This window comes from Panthera uncia, chromosome A2, assembly GCF_023721935.1.
Source record: "Panthera uncia isolate 11264 chromosome A2, Puncia_PCG_1.0, whole genome shotgun sequence".
In the NCBI taxonomy this organism is placed as follows: Eukaryota; Metazoa; Chordata; class Mammalia; order Carnivora; family Felidae; genus Panthera; species Panthera uncia.
This window is the reverse complement of record NC_064816.1, coordinates 52,234,653-52,254,790: the sequence shown is the minus strand read 5'-3', so window position 1 is coordinate 52,254,790 and position 20,138 is coordinate 52,234,653. Positions and strand designations below refer to the sequence as shown.

The 20,138-nt window shown below is 52.0% G+C and overlaps 1 protein-coding gene across 2 annotated transcripts in view; it reads left to right on the top strand.

Annotated features, from left to right (window-relative positions):
* PLXND1 (plexin D1) overlaps positions 1–20,138 on the top strand; it is a 59,456-nt gene that overhangs the window by 26,727 nt on the left and 12,591 nt on the right. For both annotated transcript variants that reach the window (XM_049641028.1, XM_049641027.1), the window contains exons 9-20: positions 4,871–4,972; positions 7,438–7,527; positions 7,769–7,862; positions 9,094–9,248; positions 10,283–10,434; positions 11,365–11,464; positions 11,559–11,698; positions 12,491–12,658; positions 12,741–12,831; positions 13,032–13,295; positions 13,383–13,532; positions 14,359–14,473. In XM_049641028.1, the coding sequence (XP_049496985.1) occupies positions 4,871–4,972; positions 7,438–7,527; positions 7,769–7,862; positions 9,094–9,248; positions 10,283–10,434; positions 11,365–11,464; positions 11,559–11,698; positions 12,491–12,658; positions 12,741–12,831; positions 13,032–13,295; positions 13,383–13,532; positions 14,359–14,473 (1,621 nt within the window). The remainder of the gene's footprint in view (positions 1–4,870; positions 4,973–7,437; positions 7,528–7,768; positions 7,863–9,093; positions 9,249–10,282; positions 10,435–11,364; positions 11,465–11,558; positions 11,699–12,490; positions 12,659–12,740; positions 12,832–13,031; positions 13,296–13,382; positions 13,533–14,358; positions 14,474–20,138) is intronic.

Here is a 20,138-nt window from a genome sequence, read left to right as displayed (position 1 = left end):
GTGTTCAGATGCTAAGGAGGGGCTCCATGGCCCACACCTGGAAGCCTCTGGTCTCTGCACCTCCTGCCTAAGCCTCTGAACTGCTTTGAAGAAGGGTCATCCAGGAGCTTACCTCAAAGAACCGAGACAATAATGTGGGGCTTCTGGCCCTGGGAGAGAGATCCAGTGGAGTCTGTGTGGCCAAACCATAGAGGAGGCCCCCGGGCCCCTGTGTTGGAGTCCGGGCCAAGCAGGAGTCCTGCTCTTTTTTAGGGTCCACATCTTCTAGCCCCCAGCCCAGGGCTGGGTACACAGAGGGGCTCAATAAATGTGAACATGAAGCATTCGTGCTGGCAGCCTGATGGCTGTTGAGGAGGACCCACAGGCTCAACACGGTTATCCAGCATTTATTGGGCACCCTTTGTATGACTGGGTCTGTAGCAGGCACTGGGAAGGAACCCAGTTAGACATAGTTCTGCCCTCCCCATTATGAGCCAAGGGCCTGAGGTGTGAGTTGTGGCTGTGTGATCCTGGTCAAGCTCCTGAACCTCTCTGTGCCTGTTTCCCCATCTCCTATTTTACTTACTGTGTAATTGTACATTTTACTCCTATAAAATGGCCTTACTTTGCTGTGCTGGGAGTCTTGAATTGCACCTGTGAGGCACCAACTCCATATGTGGCACATAGTAGGTACCCATTAAAAGGCCACTATCCTTCTCAGGAGCGGGTGGCTACTTTGCTGGGTGGGCCAGGGAGCAGAGGGAGACTTTTGTGCAGGGTCCTGACAGATGCATAGGAGCTCACCAGTCTAGAGGTGTTTCTGGGGCAGCACCCCATAAACCATCTCCCCCAGGTCTGCAGCTCTGGGGGCCAGGAGCTGGAGCGGTGGGCCCAGAGAGGGTCTGTCTTAGAGGATTGTGGTAATCTAGCAGGAACTGGGATTGGAGCCCCAGAGAGGGTCTCTTAGAGGACTATGGTAATCTAGCAAGAGAAGAGGCAGCCCTCTCCACAGGCCTGCAGAAGTCTCTGACTGATACTTAAGGTGGCATTTATTTATGTCTCTGTTAGCCCTGCAGGTGACATGTTTCTGGTCAGGTGGTGGACAGGGGAGTTTGCACATCAGCCTGCACCCCTCGAGAGCTGGGAGGAGACAGTAGGACTTGGGTTAGGCCAGGGAGGTGTCCCTGGGGAGGTGCTAGGGGCTGAGTTTCCTGTCACTAGGGAGTCTCCTGCACTTCCCTAGTGCAGAAGGAGGATGTGGAGGAGTGGAGGGTGCCAGGAAGAGGGTGCGGTGTTTTAGAGGAGGGGAGGAGAGATAGGACAGTAGGCCCCCTTCCTGGGGAGCCTGGCGTGGATGCCACCATGAAATTGGACTTCATTCGGAGCCAGTGGGGAGAGTGATTTGGTAGGAACAAGGGGCAGTTTAGGGGGCTGTGAGGGTGCAGAACAGAAAAAAGGACCGGGCGAGATGGGTTTAGGGTCTGGGCCAGCCATGCTGGATTGGGACATCAGTTCTTGACCCTTGAATGTGGGAGAGACAATGAGAGAGTCTGTGAGTCCCAGTGTGGGTACAGGTGAGGTCCTCTGTGAACCAGCACCCACTGGGCTCCTGTCCGGGTTGATTGTGGCTTTTGGCACTGCTGACTCAGCAGCTGTCCTTATTCCTCTGCCTGGAGTGTGGTCGATTGGCCGTGGTTTCCTGAACCTGCAGGCTCTGCCCTGTGCTGCACTCCAGCAAAGGGGAGAAGCCACTCAGCCTCCTTCCAAGGTGTCAATGGCTTGGCTTAGATGGGACAGGGAGGCCCCATCCTTTGGTTGCACTGGGGGAAACCTAGTTCAAACTAGCCTTGGCTGCAACAGAATTAATTGACTCCTATGAGTGTGAAATCTGGGGCGGGGGGCCAGGGTGGGGAGAGGGGTGGTGGCATCACCTTCAGGTGCAGCTGGATCCAGGAGTTCCGACCATGTTTTCAGGGCTCCCTGCCCCTCTGGTTGGGCTTCATGCTCTGTCAGCCCTCCCCCCTTGGTAGCAAGTTGACCTCAGCAACTCCAGGCAGGCTCCTGATTTCCTGGCAGCCTCAGAACATAAGAAGAGCTTCTCTTTCTTATTGGTTCTATGGAAGTCCCAGAGTTGACTTTTGCTGGCTGCACTAGGGTCACGTACACTCCCTGAACCAATTGCTGAGTCCAGGGCAGGCCTGGGACACCAGCCTATCCCTGGGGCTAGGGAGTAGAGTCAGTCTTCCCAAACCACAGGCCTGTGGGGGAAGTTCCCCAAAGGCCAGGCCAGACTTGGAGGCAGATGGTGGGGGCTGGAGGCCAGCAGCAGACATACCAGCTGGCCCCGTGGAGGGTTAGCCAGTTCTGGGGGGAGGTACCAAAGGAGGGCAAAGGTGTGCCAGGACTCTTAGCCTTGGCCCACTCTATAGAACGGGTATAAGCATCCAAAGCCATGGGATCATAGATAGGGATTAAGGAGAATGGGGGTGGGGGGACCCTCAGGGATGCTTCCACGTCATTTCCTTGGTGGGGGGGGGGGCTCACGTGGAAACTCCTGCTCTGACCCTCACCCCACAGCCCCTCCTGTCAGCTACTTACCCATTGGTGGGGTGGAGCTGGGAAGACAGAGCCACAGAGCCCCCGGCCAGCTGCAAGGCAGAGCTGGCAGCAGCCATGAAAACTGATTGCAAACATGTGGGTTCCATTCCCTGAAATTCCATGGGGTTTACACATGAGACTGCGGAAGATGGCAGCCCAGAGGCCAGAGGCTTGTGTGGGCTCACCCTGAGCTGGACACAAGCTCCTCCCTCCCAGCCCCGCAGGACAGTCAGCTCAGGAGGCCTCACCCGGGCCTAGCCATGTTGCTTCTCTGGCCGAGGCCTCTGTGATCCACACCAGGCCCTGCTCCCCGGGAAATGGACCAGTCTAGGCAAGGTTTCTGGCCTGGTGGTCGGCAAACAGTCTGGACAACTAGAGGCCTCTTGTGCTGCCAGTTCCATCTTGGGCAAACTGCTCTGCTTCTCTGTGCCCCGATTTCCTAGTCTGTAAAATGGGTGTAATGATTATACTTAACTCAGAGGATTGTTGGGAGTTCGGATTTGGTGAATTAATACGGTGTGGTGTGCTTAGAACTGTCCAGGAGCACAGTGAGGGCTGTGTGAGCTGGTGACTATCTCTGATGTTGGCATGGTCATCATTTATTGTTACTGGCATCTCCTCAGGGTCCAGTGTTATGCCGAGCCCCCCAGGGTTCCCCTCAGGGAGCTCCCTGTCTGATTAGCAGTAAGGAGAAAAGACCCAGGGAGGCCTCCAAGTTCTATCCTCAGAGGCCTTTGCCCTGGCTGGCTGGCCTCAAGGTGGACACACACGGATCATTGTGTTCCCAGCCAGACCTCTAGGCTGGGATGGTCAGCCCTCGGTATGGTGTGGCGGCTGCAGGGTCCCAATCTCCCCTTCTCTCAGGGTCTCAGCAGATCAGGCTCAGAGTGTGAGGAGGCAGAACATGGCCCAGTGGGGCCCTCAGGTCTGAACAACAGTGCGGGGTGGGGGCTCCAGACTTGTAAGCTCAGAGAGGTCACTAGGTGGCATGGTGGGCACAGCCCTGCTCCCTGGTGTCTGTTTCTGGCCTGGGAGTCAGACAGTGGGAGTTCACAGACCAGCTCTGCCCTCTGACCGCAGGTACATCGCCATGTTTCTGAACCTCCAGCTCTTGCCTGCCCTCCCTCCCTAACTTTTTTCCTTTTTTAAATTTAAATGTTTATTTATTTTTGAGAGAGAGAGAATGGGTGCTAGCATGAGCCGGGGAGGGGCACGGGGGGGTGGGGGGTGGGAAAGGATCTGAAGCAGAGAGCAGAGAGCCTGATGTGAGCTCAAACTCATGAGCCGTGAGATCATAACCTTAGCCAAAGTTGGACGCTCAGCTGACTGAGCCACCCAGGCACCCCTAACTTCTTTCCTTTTTTTTTTTTTTCAATGTTTATTTATTTTTGAGAGAGAGAGTGTGAGACAGGGGCAGAGAGAGGGGGACAGAGGATCCGAGGTGGGCTCTTTGCTGATAGCAGTGAGCCCAGTGTGGGGCTCAAACTCATGAACCGACCCGTGAGATCATGACCTGGGTCAAAGTCAGACACTCAACCAAATGAGCCACCTGGCGCCCCTAACTTCTTTCCTTTTTCGAAGTGGCCCCTGCTCCACCAGGCCTCTGTGGCTGTACTGCCAATGTGAGAATGCTGATGCCCAGGCCTGCCCGGGACTCTTGGGGGGCTGGCGCCTCTGCCCGGAGGCTGGGACTCTCACCTGCAGAAGTGGGGAGGGGTGTGGAGCCTCGGGACACCAGGGTCCTCATAGCCTGTTTCCCGTGGGCTGTTCAGAAATTTGGAGTTCTTTTTCTGAATCATTTAACATGTGTCATCCTGGAAACCGCATTTCGGAGCTGGGCGTGGTCTCAGAGAATGGGTGCAGCCCCTCATTTTATACCTGGGAAAGATGAGGCCCAGAGATGGGGAGGGGGGCCAGCCCTCAACCCCAGCCTCCTTGACCTCCTCTGCAAAGTATGCCCTGGAACAGCCATGGCGGGACTGGTTCCTTCGCTGGGCAGGTTACATCATCGCGGTGTACCTCCGTTTCACCATCTATAAAATGGGGCCGATAAAGCCTGCCTATAGGCTTGTCATGAGGGTCAAAAGAGACGGTGTGTGGGAGGCGCTGGGCACATTGCCCTCGGTGGTGGCGGCTGCTGTGATTTTATTACTGGTGTTTCCTCACTGTGCAGGCTGGCAAGTACTTCCCTGGGGAGGCAGGCTGCAACAGTAGGCTGGCTGGCATGGCCGTGAATCCTGTCTCTTCTGAAATGCTCCCTCATCACCCTTACCTCGTTGTGTTTTGACTGCAGAGCCCTCAGGACTGCCCCCAGATCTTGCCCTCACGCCTGGCACCCATGCCCACAGGCAGCTTACAGAGCATCCCCGTGCATCTAGCCAATGCTGCCTTCCAGGTAGGTGGAGGCCAGGCCTGGGGGTGGGGGCAGGAGAATGCTGTTCTGGATGAGGACCCATGCTCTGGTCCCTCCACCCACACCTTGGTTTTGTTTCTCTGAGTTTCCAGATTCTGTTTGAGAAAGCCCCACTGTGTTTGCAGGGGGTTAGAGGAAGGGGAAGTGGATGGGGAGGGCCCAGCCCAAGGGACAGCAAGCTGCTAACAGCTCCTGAGGGAAACCCTGGCCAGGACCCCCAGACTCCCCTACCCTGTAAAGCTCTCCTGGCAGAGCTGGGCTGCAGCCCATGGTTGGGCACTGTCCATGTCCTGCCGGCCCCACCCCCTAGGCTGACTTGTAATTCTGCACACACTTCCTCAGTTCATGGCTGACATGTCTTACCTGAAGAATGTCCAGAGAACCCCTGTGTTGCCCTATTCCCCATTATCCAGATGGGAAAAATGAGATCCAGAAAGGAGAAGTAGATGACTCTAGGTACACGACGTAGGGCTTGACTTGTACCCTAGCACTGGACTCCTGAGAGAGTGCTCTTCCCTACAATCTGCCGTCACCTCTGCACCCACGCATGGGGAGGAGGAGATTCAGCTCCTTTCTGGGTCCCTCCTGGAAGAGCATCTTGGTGGGAAGCGTTGACGAGTTCTGGAAGTGTGCCAGCCATCCCCCTCCCCAGCTCCTAGGGACTCGCCATCTGTTGCTTCCAAGGGGGAACGAAGGCCTGTGACAGCTGTCGCACGTGGGGGCCACGTGCCAGGCATCTGGGATGTGTCAGGCAGCCTTGTGGCTGGGGCTGGAGCTCTGTGCGAGCAGTGCCCTCAGCCCTCAGACTCCCTCCTGCAGTGGTTGGAACAGAGCCTCAGGAGTATGAAGGGGCCTGGTCTGGTATGGAGGGCGGTGCTGCTCCCTGGGGCTACAGGAGCCTGGCGCGGGGAGGCCCAAGCCCTGGGTTCGGGTCCCGTAACCAGGAGGCATGTGTCTGCCCCCAGTGTGCCTCAGTGATCCTGGCCCTCGACCTGCTTCTAGAACACTAAGGGCAGGAAGGGGCAGAGCCCCCTTCCTGTTTGCTGAGCCTGTACTCTGGGGAGCCTCAGGACAGGCTGGGCCTGCTATGCTGAGTGGCTGAAGCCTGAGCTGACCCACCTCCTGGCTCAGCATGGGCAAATGTGCTTGCAGCCCTGTCAATAGCCACCTTCCTGTGTTAGCTTCAGAGTGAAGCGGGAGAGGGGGTAGGCCAGAGGGGAGGGGTGTGCTGACCTGCTTTCTCCTCAGGGTGTCACATGTGCTAACAACAGGGACATAAACAGGAAGTCCTGCCACGAGGCTGGACTAATACACATGAAACCTGAGTTTGTTCAGTCAGCAAATATTTATTGACACTGTTCCCTGGAGGCCTGTGCTGGGCAAGATAAGACTGGGGAGTTGGGGCCTGTGTACTTAAGTCAACAAACATTTATTGAGCACCTCCTGCATACTAACAGCCAGCATATATTAGTCACCCACAGTGTGCAACCCACTAAAGATACATGATCTCCAGTTTCCCCAGCAACCCTGCAGAGTAGGAATGTGTGTTTCCATTGCAAAATTTAGGAAACCAAGGCTCAGAAAGGAGAGCCACTTGCACAGAGTTGCACAGCTAGGAAAGGCAGAAGGTAGGATTCAAACGGATGGAACCTGAGGTCTTTTATTGCCACCCACTGCCCTTGGAGGTGTCACAGGGGCTGAGACCCAACCCTAACCCTTCCCAGTGGGTGGCAAGACCAGTGTAAAAAGAGCTTGGGCAGGGAGATAAGGGTGGTCCTCAACATACAGGGTGCGGGCAGGCTTTAGGAGCCTCCTAGAGCCCCTAACATGCACCCAAATATTCATTGCTAAATGAATGAATGAATGATCAAATGAGGGGCACCCACCTGATTTAAGGGGGCTCTGGGAAGTCTTTGGAACATGACAATTTGAGCTGGATGCTGAGGCTGTGTTGTGTTTTGCTGGGTGGCTAAAGGGGAGACAAGTTGTTTGGGTAGGAGGAACAGCCTGGACAAAGGCCCAGGGGCAGGGCAGCCTGTGCCATGTCCAAGAGTGTCCTGCTGTGGCTGGGGCATCGGCCTTGGGGGACAGAGGTGGGGGTAGTAAGATTCAAAGAACAGGTGGAGTCTCACTGGGATGAACCTTGAATGGCAGTCATGCTAAAGAATTGGATTTTTATGAGCCGAGTAAAAGGCTGTTGGTTTAGGCCATCGGGAGATATTGGTGAAGCTTTTAGTCTCATGGGGAGCAACAGGTTCCAGGTGTTCATGTACTCCTTGCCTCCCTCCTTCCATCATTGGACCTGAAGGCCAGGAAGGACATTCTGGAGGGGTAGGGGCCTGATAAAAGTGCTCAGCCCACTCCTCTGGGCAGCAGCCCATGACGAGTTGGAGTTAGAGAGCAGTGGGTGCTGATCTGCCTCTCCTCAGCAACCCCATTTCTCCTAGGGTGCAGCCCTAGAATGTAGCTTTGGGCCGGAGGAGATCTTTGAAGCTGAATGGGTGAATGAATCTACTGTACACTGCAACCAAGTGGTGGTAAGTGGTGTGGCTCGGGGGGGGGGGGGGGGGGGGGGGGGGGGGGGGGGGGGGGCGGCAGGAAGGCCTGCATAAGTCCAGACGCTATACTCCTTCCTTCCCACCTTATCCCCCTCCTCCTTTTGATTCCCTTATCCTCAACAGCCCTGCCCTCTTCTGTCTCCATGACATGCATCCCCTCCCCCCAGCAGAGACCTAGACACCACTCACACCCCTCATGTTCTTTCTTGTCCTTTTGCAGCTGCACACGACCCAGAAGAGCCAGATGTTTCCACTCAGCCTCCAACTAAAGGGGCAGCCAGCCCGATTCTTGGACAGCCCTGACCCCATAACAGGTGGGAGCTCCTACGGCCCTATGGCCACTGGGGATTCAGCCTTAATGGGTGGGGCTCTACCTTGGGGGACTTATCCAGTGCCCACCGCACAGTCACAGATGTCCCGCCCTGTGTTTCCCTAGCACACAGGGTCTCAGATCCCAGCCTTGCTGTTCTGTACCTGGTCACTCAGTTCTTATTCATTGAGCAGCTATTGTGGGCCAAACATCTGTATGCCGATGGCTGTGCAGCTTCAGGCGCTTGCTTGGTCTTCTGTTTCTTAGCCATGTGACGTGAGGCACAGGCCCTTTTACAGAAAGCTTGGTGAGGATTTGCTGAGACGATGCACACAGATCTTACAGTTGTGACTGGGGCACAGTCAGCACGCCCCAAATGGTGATTGGTGTCCTTACTGTTATTATACATATTGAATCAATTCTCTAAGAGTCTGTCTATTCATGGGGAGCCTCAGATATCCCTAGTGGATATGGCACCACCACCCGCCCCCCTGTCCCCACCATGAAGGTCCCAGAGACAGACTCCAGAAGAACCAACCTGCACACCCAAGACCCTGAAGAACCCTCCCAGCACTCCTGCTTGGGCCACTCCGAGGGTCTGAGGCCCTGGTGCCCACTGCCCACATTGCTCAGTGATCCCCTAGCATCCCAGAGCCCCACTGGTGGGTAAACAGACCCACCCAGGCCTGGGTGTGAATCTCGGGCCTGCCGCTCACAGGCTTTGTGACCTTGAGCAAGTCAGTCCTCCCCTCTGAGCCTCGGTCTCTTACCTGCCAAATGGGGCTAATAAAGAGCTCCCGCTGGGGTGCCTGGGTGGCTCAGTCACTTAAGCATCTGACTTTGGCTCAGGTCATGATCTCCCAGTTCGTGGATTCAGGCCCCGCGTTGGGCTCTGTGCTGATGGCTTGGAGCTTGGAGCCTGCTTTGGATTCTGTGTCTCCTCCTCTCTCTGCCCCTCCCCTGCTCATGGTCGGTCTCTCTCTCTCTCTCTCTCTTTCTCTCAAAAATAAACATTAAAAAAAATTTTTAAAAACCCCAAACAAACAAAGAGCTCCCACCTGGTAGAATCGTGGTGTGGACAGATACTATTAATGAGGCTGTGGCTGCACTGTGCTTAGCAAAGGCCCTGGGGAGTTTGGAGAACCAGAACCCACCTCTGGGTGATGGTGAGTGAATGCAGAGGGCACAGTGGTGACGGGGGGTGCTGACCCATGCTGTCTCCGTGTCTCTCCCAGTGGAGGTCTATAACTGCGCCATGGGCAGCCCTGACTGTTCTCAGTGCCTAGGCCGGGAGGACCTGGGACACCTGTGTGTGTGGAGTGACGGCTGCCGCCTGCGAGGGCCCCTGCAGCCCCTGCCTGGCACCTGCCCCGCCCCCGAGATCCGCGCGGTAAGCACCCCCACCCACGGAGGCCTGTCGCACCCGCATGCCTGCGTGTGCGACACACAGCGCCCCACACGGGCTCTCAGACCTGTGACACACGTGCTTGCACATAACCAGCCGTATGCATGCAGGATCACCTGGGGAGCGCCTGCTGGGTGCCAGGGCCGCTGGGTGCTGGAGACACAGCAGTGAACAAAGTGCCACCCCAACACGGAGCTAATGTTTTAGTGGGGGAGGAGGGTGGGCAGTAATAAGTAAGGAAATAAATAATTTATATACAGAAGGCGATAAGTGCTATGGAGAAAAATAGAGTGAAGCAGGGAGTCTGGGCCGGAAAAGATGCTAGCACTAGTCTCTAGTTGTTTTTCTTTTCATGTTTATTTTTGAAAGAGAGAGAAAGAGAGGGAGCAAGCAAGGGAGGGGCAGAGACAGAGGGGGACAGAGGATCTGAAGCAGGCTCCGTGCTGACAGCAGACAGCCCAATGCGGGGCTTGAACACACAAACCGTGAGACTGTGACCTGAGCCGAAGTCGGACGTGTAACTGACAGAGCCCCCCAGGTGCCCCCAGTCTCTAGTTTTTATGGTGAGGTGGGGGAAACCCTGCTGGTATGGTGATAAGTGAGGCCGGCAATAACAACCGAGCCTGAGTTTTAGCTAAGACGAAGTCCGGTGGAAGAATTCTCGTTGGCGTAGGCTGGGTCAGGTGCCCATCCCTGACCCAGTCAGCTCTGGTTGGGTTGCGAGATCATGTGGTCAGACATGGCCACTGGGAGCAGACTGCGTTGTCCACAGAAGCCCCCACCCTTCGCAGGTGTCATTGACTTTGCACACTCACATCCCCAGACCCATGTGGGCACATCCTCACTGGCAGCCCCCGTGACCTGTCCAGTGAGCAGCAGCCCCCGCCCCCTCAGAGCCTCCGTACCTCCTCCTGAGCAGCAGGTGTACGTGCACTTGCCTGGGTGTGTGCAGCAGTGGGTGGGGAAAGCTGCTGACGTCCCAGCCTCAGAACATCATTCGTCCTCTGGTCACCTGGCAGATTGAGCCCCTGAGTGGCCCCTTGGACGGCGGGACCCTGTTGACCATCCGAGGCAGGAACCTAGGCCGGCGGCTTAGCGACGTGGCCCATGGCGTGTGGATTGGCAGTGTGGCCTGTGAGCCACTGGCTGACAGATACACGGTGTCAGAGGAGTGAGTAGTGGCAGTCCCCAGGGCTATTCTGAATGACCTCTAGCGTCCCCCCCCCCCGCCCCTCCCAACAGTGCCAACCACAGCTCTGCCCTCCCCTCTCTCCTCTGCCTTCCCACCCTCCTCAGCACCCTGCCGCTCCCTAGAAGTGGCGCAAGGTCTTCCAGACCTTGTTGAAGCCATTACCCACCCCTGTGCATTCCGCCCTTTTCTACTCTGGACGCTTCTCCATATCCTTCAAGTTCCCACTTCAACACCTGCTGCTCTGGGAGGCCCTCCCAGGTTCCTCCAGAACAGCCGGACTTTCATAGAAGCCTTGCATTGATTTTTTTAAAAAAAGCAACAAAAACCTTGTAGTTAACAAAGTGTGGGGCTGCTGGTGTGGTGCAGAGGTCTAAGCCTACCGCTGTGGGGCCTGGCCCAGAGGGGCTGTAGAAAAGCAGGGGGTGAGCTGATTTCCTTTGCCGGGGGAGCTGTAAGTCAGGCTTGCAGAAAGGCTATCAGTCTACCAGCCCAACAAATGTCCTCATGGTTGGAGAATGTTCAGATCCCAAGAGACCATCTTATCTCACCCTTTGTCACATAGTTGTAGAATTGTGGGAAAGTCAGGCGGGGTGGGCAGGGGAGGTGGGTAGTCCTGGGGAAGAGCCTGGCATCAGGGTGACATTGGGGTTTCAGAGTGGCTGTTTTCCAGCTGATAGGGAATGGTTTCAGTATTTTGATGTGGGTGATGCCGTTGGCTGTCCCAGCCAAATGGCAGTCCCAGCTGTGAGTCGGAGAGGCGGGAAGCTGAGGGCAAGGGTGGAGAGCCCACATACCCTCGGGGTATAGCCGGGGTGGGGGGTGGCATCATTCAAGAGAGAACCCAGGTGCTGCTTACCCAGCCCCTGAGACCCTCCAGCTGCTCTCCTGACCCAAGCTACCTCCCCCCAGGATTGTGTGCGCTACAGGGCCAGCCCCAGAGGCATTCTCAGACGTGGTGACGGTGAACGCCTCTAAAGAGGGCAAGTCACGGGAGCGCTTCTCCTACGTGGTAAGGAAGGCTGAACCCACCCTCCTGCCCACCCCACCAGACACACACCTGGGGGGGTGGCCTGAGGCCTGACCCCCTGTCTTCCTCCTCACAGCTGCCCCAGGTTCAATTCCTAGAGCCTGACAAGGGCCCCAAGGCAGGGGGCACCAGGATCACAATCCACGGGAGCGACCTCCATGTGGGCTCTGAGCTCCAAGTCCTGGTGAACGACACAGAGCCCTGCACGGAGCTTGTGTAAGCCCCTGGGCCTGGGCCACCCCTTCCTGCCCAGGGAAACTGGAGGGCTGGGGGCTGGAAGGGTGGAATGACGTCCTTGCACCAAGCATCACTCGGGTTTTCACCGGCTGTGTCCCTTCGGCCAAGCCCCTTCCCTTCTCTGAGCCTCAGTTTCCTCATCTGGTAAGAACAGTAATTGTGAGTAGTACTCTGTGCCCGGCATACAGTAGGAGCTCCATAAGTGACCTCTGCTGTGAAAAATGTGATGGTCATATACATTCGGAGCTCCTCTGGCTGGCCCAGGGGTGTGGTCCAGAGCCTTTTGATGAAATACCTTTGTCTTTATTATGCACTTACTGTGTACCAGGCCCCATTGATGGGCATTGCTGGGGACACCAAGAAGAGCCCAGCAAAGTCTCAGCTCTCAGGAAAGCAGACATTCCCGCAGGAAATAGAAACATCTGAGACTGGGAAAAAAGCTGGTTCTTTCAGAGCCATTCCTCAGCTCTGAGAGAGGGACTCTGGGAGGGCTTCTTGCATGAGGCGGGATGGGGCAGAATTGGAACACACGGGCAGGGCTGGAGGAAAAGCGAAGGTGTTGAAGGTGGGGAGGGCAGCCTGAGCAAAGATGTGGCAGTGGGTATGTGCAAACAACAGATTCCTGTACGAGGGGGCAGAAGACCAGGTTGGGGCGAGTCGAGGAGGCCTATCCAGGCCAGGCATGCGGGCTTGTGCCCTGGGCGATGGGGCAGGCAGGAGCAAGCAGCAGGAGGTGGGGGCTGTGCTGACAGTGCCGCTGCCCTCCCACAGGCGCATGGACACCAGCATCACCTGCACGGTGCCCGAGGGTGCCCTGCCGGCCCCCGTGTCCGTGTGTGTGCGCTTTGAGCGCCGGGGCTGTGTGCACAGCAACCTCACCTTCCAGTACATGCAGAACCCAGTCATCACGGCCATCAGTCCCCGCCGCAGCCCCGTCAGGTGAGACCCCAGACCCTGACCTCTGGCTGAGCTCACTCTCTAGGGCTGTGGGTGGGCTGACAGGGCCCGCTCTATCCCATAGTGGCGGCAGGACCATCACGGTGGCTGGCGAGCGTTTCCACATGGTGCAGAATGTGTCCATGGCTGTGCACCATATCGGCCGGGAGCCCACGGTGAGGGGGCTGGGACCAAGGTGGGTGGGGAGCGGCCAGTAGCCCTGATTGACTTCACGCTGCTGCATCTGTCTTCTCTCTGCCTCTCTCTCTGTCTCTCCCTCTCTCTCTCCGTCTCCTTAAACCTCAATCTCTCCCTGTTTCTCCTGCCCGTCTGTCCATCCTCAACCTTGGCCCTGGCCCTGGCCCTTCCCTACCAGCTCTGCAAAGTTCTCAACTCCACCCTAATCACCTGCCCGTCCCCTGGGGCCCTGAGCAATGCATCGGCACCGGTAGACTTCTTCATCAATGGAAGGGCCTACACCGATGAGGCGGCTGTAGCTGAGGAGCTGCTGGACCCCCAGGAGGCCCGGCGGGGCAGCAGGTTCCGCCTGGACTACCTCCCTGACCCACAGTTCTCCACGGCCAAGAGGGAGAAGTGGATCAAGCACCACCCCGGGGAGCCCCTCACCCTGGTCATCCATGTGAGTTCCAGTGGGTACCAGTGCGGGAGTGAGCGGGGCCGGGCTCAGCTGCAGACCTCAGCAAGCACTCCCTCTCTGTTCCTGCAGAAAGAGCAGGACAGCCTAGGGCTCGAGAGCCACGAGTACCGGATCAAAATAGGCCAAGTGGCCTGTGACATCCAGATCGTCTCGGATAGAGTCATCCACTGCTCGGTCAACGAGTCCCTGGGCACGGCTGAGGGGCAGTTGCCCATCACAGTGAGTGAACGGGGAACCCCAGGTGGAGGCAGACCTGGCCCCCAGCCCTGCCCCTCACCCAGTATATCAGAGCTAAGTGTTGTCATGCTCAATGGATGACGCCAAGTGGAGTTTTACATCCCCACTTGACAGATGAGGCCCAAGAACTTAGTCAGCTGCTCCAGGGCAGTGATTGGCCCCAGATAGGCCTGATGGGGCTGGACTTTCAGAGGCCGTTAGAAGTCTCCCTTGTTCCACTTGATGCTCCACGTCGAGTTTGGGCTGCCAGTCACGTGCAGAGTCACAGAGGGGAGGGATACAGGAGGAGTGCCCAGAAGGGCCAGAAATGAGACCTTTTCTATGCTGTACCTGCTTGCATGCCTCCTGGGACAGGAAACCCCTTCCCTCTGAAGGCAGCACATGCCGCCCAGGACAGGTCTGACTGCCAAAGCTCCCTTTCACCTGCACCCCAGTCCCAGTTATGCCCTCTGACTCCTCAGCCTTTTCCTGTTTCCCTGGTCATCAGACAGTCCTCCAGATACTTGGGGACAGCAGCCAGGTCCTGTGAACTGCCCTGCCTTCGGCTCCTCCACTGCCCCTCCCAGACCGTAGTAATAAACACAGTCCATATTGAGTCTCCCCTCTCTGCCAGGGCTAGCCAAGCATCATCTCCTTTAGCCCTCACAGCATCCCCAGGAGGTGGGCCTGGTTATCTCTGTGTTTATAGATGTGGCCTCTGAGGTTCAAAGAGGTTAGGTGACTTGCCCAGGACCCCACAGCTAGTGAGGAGAGGAGCCAAAGCACGAGTCCGGGGAAGCTACAGCTCCCTCCTCCCACCTCTGCCCAGATCCAGGTAGGGAACTTCAACCAGACCATTGCCACACTGCAGCTGGGGGGCAGTGAGACCGCCATCATTGTGTCCATCGTCATCTGCAGTGTCCTGCTGCTGCTCTCTGTGGTTGGTAAGGAGACTTATTCTTGTGACACCTTGGAGGGCACACCTGCCCCCACCTTGTCCCAGCCCCTCAGAAGACTGGCAGATAGGAGAAGAGGAGTGATGGGCTGGGGACACAGCTGAAACAAAAGCTTGGTGGTGGGTTACTCACTGAGAGATGTGCCCTGGCTGCGGCACAGATGGGTGGAGGATGATAGATGCTGGGGAATGCGCTGGGTCCAGGCTGTGGGCCCTGACTGCCTGGCAGAGGAACTTGGAACCTTGTCCCGGAACCAGTAAGGGGCTACTGGAGGAGCTTAAAAGGGAAGCTTAACCTACACATTTGGTAGGCTATCCCACTATTAAACTGATGGTTGTAAAGGTGATACAGTTGATCCTTGAACAACATGGAGCTGGGGGCGCTGACCACCCCCCGCCCCACAGTCCGAAATCTATGTATAACTTTTGACTCCCTCCAAAACTTAACTACTAATAGCCTCCTGTTTCTGGAAGCCTTACCAATAACATAAACAATCAACACACATTTTGTATTTATATGTATTATATACTATAGTCTTACCATAAAGTAAACTAGAAAAATGTTATTAAGAAAATCATAAGGATGAAAAAAATACATTTTCAGTACTCACTGTATTTATTTTTAAAAATCTACAGGTAAGTGGGCCTGTGCAGTTCAAACCCAGCTGTCCAAGGGTCATCTGTGTGTGTGTATATTTCCCCCTTCCCCACCCCAGTAAGGGATTATAATATAATACTACTGTGTCACCTTTTAAATGTTTCATAATTCACAAGTTAACACCTGGTCATCGTAGAAAGAATCGAAAATGGTAAAAAGCAGAAAGAGAAGAAATCGACCATAATTCTCTCACCCAAAGAAAGCCACTGTTCACCCCTATTTTTTTTGACCTCCTCTATTTCCGACCTGGGCCGGTTCACCCCTCCTTAGGCAACCTGATTGTCCCCCGCTCCCGGGAGGTCACCATACTGATGCCGAACTTAGTGCGGACATCCGGCTGGCATAGCACATTACAGCCCAGAACTCCTGGGCTCAAGCAATCCTCCTGCCTCAGCTTCCCAAGTAGCTGGGACTACACACATGTGCCACTGCACCTGGCAAGGATCCTGAGCCTGGGAGACCCCTGTTTCATTTTAACTGACACATAATTTTATGTTAGTTTCAGGTGCACAACACAGTGATTCAGTATTTTGATGTAGTTGCCTTGTCACTATACAAAGTTCTTATAATGTTATTGACTATAGTCCCTATGTTGTACATTACATCCCCAAGACATGTGTTTTATAAGTGGAAGTTTGAACCTTTTCATCCCCTTTACCTATGTCACCTATTCCTGCACATCCCTCCCCTCCAGCAACCACCAGATTGTTTTCTGTATCTATGAGTGTTTCTGTTTGTTTTGTTTTTTTAGATTCCACATATAAGTGAAATCACAGAACATTTGTCTTTCTCTGACTTATTTCTTAGTGTAATACCCTCTAGATCCATCCATGTTGTCACAAATGGCAAGATTTCATTCTTTTTTAGGGCTGAGTAATATTTTATGTATGTATACCATTACTTCTTTATCCACACATTTGTCCAGGGACACTCAGCTTGCTTACACGTCTTGGCTATTGTAAATAATGCTGCAGTGAACATAGAGATGCATGTATCTTTTTGAATTAGTATATTTGTTTTCTTCAGCAGATGAATAACCCAGAAGTGGAATTGCTGGCTCCTAGGACAGTTTTATTTTTATCTTTGAGGAACCTCCATACTGTTTTCCATAGTGGCCGCATCAATTTATGTTCCTCCCAACAGTTTACCAGGGCTTCCTTTTCTCCACATTCTTGCCAACACGTGTTATTTCTTGTCATTTTGATCCGAGCCATTCTGACAGGTGTGAGGTGCTATCTCATTGTGGTTTTGATTTGTATTTCCCTGACGATGAGTGATGTCGAGCATCTTTACATGTGTCTGTCGGCCATCTGTGTGGTCTTTGGAAAAATGTCTCCTTGGGTCCATTTGTTAATCAGGTTGTTTGGTTTTTGTTAAGTTGTATGGGTCTTTATATATTTTGGATATCAACCTTTTATCGGATGTATCATTTGCAAGTATCCTCTTGCATTTAATAGGTTGCCTTTTTATTTTGTGGATGGTTTCCTTCACTATCCAAAAGCTTTTGAGTTTGATGTCATCCTATTTGTTTATTTTTGCTTTTGTTGTCCTCACCTGAGGAGATATAGCCAAAAAAAATATTGCTAAGACTGCTGTCCAAGAGCTTGCTGCTTATGTTTTCTTCTAGAAGTTTTATGGTTTCAAGCCTCACGTTTAAGTCTTTAATTCACTTTGACTTTATTTTTGTATATGGTATAAGAAAGTGGTCTGGTTTCATTCTTTTTGCATGTGGCTGCCCAGATTTCCCAACACCATTTATTGAAGAGACTGTCTTTTCCCCTTGTATATTCTTGCCTCCTTTGTTGAAGAATAATTGGCCATGCAAGGATGAGTTTATTTGTGGATTCTCTTCTAGTCCATTGATCTATACGCCTGGTTTTGTGCCAGTACTGTACTGTTTTGGTTACAGTAGCTTTGTGGTATAGTTTGAAATATGGCAGCATGATCCTTCCTGCTTTGTTCTTCTTTCTCAAGATTGCTTTGACTATTTGGGGTCTTTTGTGGTTTCCTGAATATTTTAGGATACTTTATTCTAGTTCTGTGAAATATAACATAGGTATTTTGATAGGAATTGCATTGAATCTGTAGATTGCTTTGGGTAGTATGGGCATTTTAACAATACTTCTTCCAAGGTATGAGCGTGGTATATCTTTCCTTTTTTTGTGTGTCATCTTCAGTTTTTCTCATCAATGTCTTATAGTTTTCAGAGTACAGATTTCTTACCCCCTTGGTTAAATTTATTCCTAGGCATTTTATTCTTTTTGGTGCAGTTGTAAATGGTATTGTTTTCTTATTTCTTTTTCTGAATTGTTCTTTATTAGTATATAGAAACACAGTAGATTTCTGTATGTTAATTTTGTATCCTGTGACTTAACTGAATCCGTTTAATAGTTGTAATTGTTTTTTGGTGGCATCTTTAGGGCTTTCTACATATGTTATGTCATCTGCAAACTGTGGCAGTTTTACTTCTTCCTTTCAAATGTGGACGCCTTTTATTTCTTTTTCTTGCCTAATTGCTGTGGCTAGGACTTCTAAGTGCTATGTTGAATAAGATTGATGAGAATGGGCATCCTTCCTGATCTTAGAGGAAATGCTTTCAGCTTTTCACCGTTGAGTTTGATATTAGCTGTGGGTTTGTCCTATATGGCCTTTATTATGTTGAGGTACATTCCCACTATACCCACTTTGTTGAGAGTTTTTATCATAAGTAGATGTTGAATTTTGTCAAAGGCTCTTTCTGCGTCCATTGAGATGATCATATGATTTCTAGCTTCATTTTTATGTTAATTTGGTGTATCATGTTGTATGATTTGTGGGTGTTGAACCATCCTTGTGTTCCTGGAATGAATCCTACTTAGTCATGGTGTGTGATCCTTTTTTTTAAAGTTTATTTATTTATTTATTTTGAAAGAGAGACAGAGCATGAATGGGAGAAGGGCAGAGAGAGAGAGAGGAATTCCAAGTAGAGTCCATGTTGTCAGCGCAGAGCCTGATGCAGGCCTTGATCCCTTGTACTGTGAGATCATGACCTGAACCAAAAATCAAGAGTCAGACACTTAACTGACTGAGCCACTCAAGCACCTCGATGGTGTACAATTTTTTAAATGTATTGTTGAATTTGGTTCGCTAATATTTTTGCATATTTTTTGCACCTTTGTTCATCAGTGATATTGGCCTGTAATTTTCTTTTTTTGTAGTCTCTATCTGGTTTTGACTTTATAAAATGAGTCTGGAAGTATTCCTTTCTCTTCAATTATTTGGAATAATATCAGGAGGATTGGTATTAACTCTTCTTTAAATGTTTGATAGAATTCACCTGTAAAGCCATTTGGATCTGGGGCGCCTGGGTGGCTCAGTCGGTTAAGCGTCTGACTTCGGCTCAGGTCATGATCTCGCGGTCAGTGAGTTCGAGCCCCGCGTCGGGCTCTGTGCTGACAGCTCAGAGCCTGGAGCCTGCTTCCGATTCTGTGTCTCCCTCTCTCTGACCCTCCCCCGTTCATACTCTGTCCTCTCTCTGTCTCAAAAATAAATAAATGTTAAAAAAATTAAAAAAAAAAAAGCCATTTGGATCTGGACTTTTGTGTTTTGGGAAGTTGTTTTTTTTTTTTTTTTTTTTTTTTTAACATTTATTCATTTCTGAGACAGAGAGAGACAGAGCATGAACGGGGGAGGGTCAGAGAGAGGGAGACACAGAATCTGAAACAGGCTCCAGGCTCTGAGCAGTCAGCACAGAGCCCGACGCGGGGCTCGAACTCACATACCGCGAGATCGTGACCTGAGCCGAAGTCGGACGCTTAACCGACTGAGCCACCCAGGCGCCCCTTGGGGAGTTTTTAAATTTAATTAATTAAATTAATTAATTAAAATGATTTAATTTCATTACTAGTAATCAGTATATTCAGATTTTCTATTAATTATTTAGTCTTAAAAGATTATATATTTCTAGAAATTTATCCATTTTTTCTCAGTTGTCTAATTTGTTGGTGTGTAATGTACAGTGTTATCTTTTATATTTCTGTGGTATCAGTTGCAATTTCTCTGTTTTCATTTCTGATTTAATTTAGTCCTTTTTTTTTTTTTCCTGGATGAGTCTGGCTAAAGGTTTGTCAATTTTGTTTCTTATCAAAGAACCAGCTCTCGGTTTCATTGGTCTGTTCTATTGTTTTTCAGTCTATTTCATTTATTTCTCCTCTGATCTTTATTTCCTTCCTTCTACTAACTTTGGGCTTTGTTCTTTTTCTAGTTCCTTTAAAGTTAGGTCATTCGAGACTTCTCATTTCCTGAAGGAGGCCTGTATCACTAGCGAACTTCCCTCTTAGAATGGCTTTTTCTGCAACCCAAAGATTTTGGACTGCCATGCTTCTGTTTTCATTTGCCTCCATGTATTTTTTTTTTTACTTCCTCTTTGGTTTCTTCATTTACTCATTGGCTGTTCGGTAACATGTTGCTTAGTCTCTACATGTTTGTGCCTTTTCCCATTTTCTACTTGTAATTAATTTCTAGTTTCATGCTGTTGTGGTCAGAAGAGATGTTGGATATTACTTCAGTTTTCTTAAATTTATTGAGGCTTGTTTTGTAGCCTATATGTGACCCATCCTAGAGAATGTTCCATGTGCACTTGAAAAAACTATGTATTTTGCGGTTTTTGAGATTTTATTTAAATTTTTTTAATGTTTACTTATTTTTGAGAGAGAGAGAGAGAGAGAGCGTGAGTAGGGGAGTGGCAGAGTGAGAGGGAGACACAGAACTTGAAGCAGGCTCCAGGCTCTGCGCTGTCAGCACAGAGCCTGATGCAGGGCTTAAACGCATGGACTGTGAGATCATCTGATTTGAAGTCAGATGCTTAACCAACTGAGCCACCCAGTCGCCCTGAGATTTTATTTTATTTTGAAAGGGAGAAAGTGCATGTGAGCAGGGGCAGAGCAGAGGGAGAGGGAGAGAAAGACTCTTAAGCAGGCTTCAGGCCCCGTGCAGAGCCTGATATGGGGCTCTATCT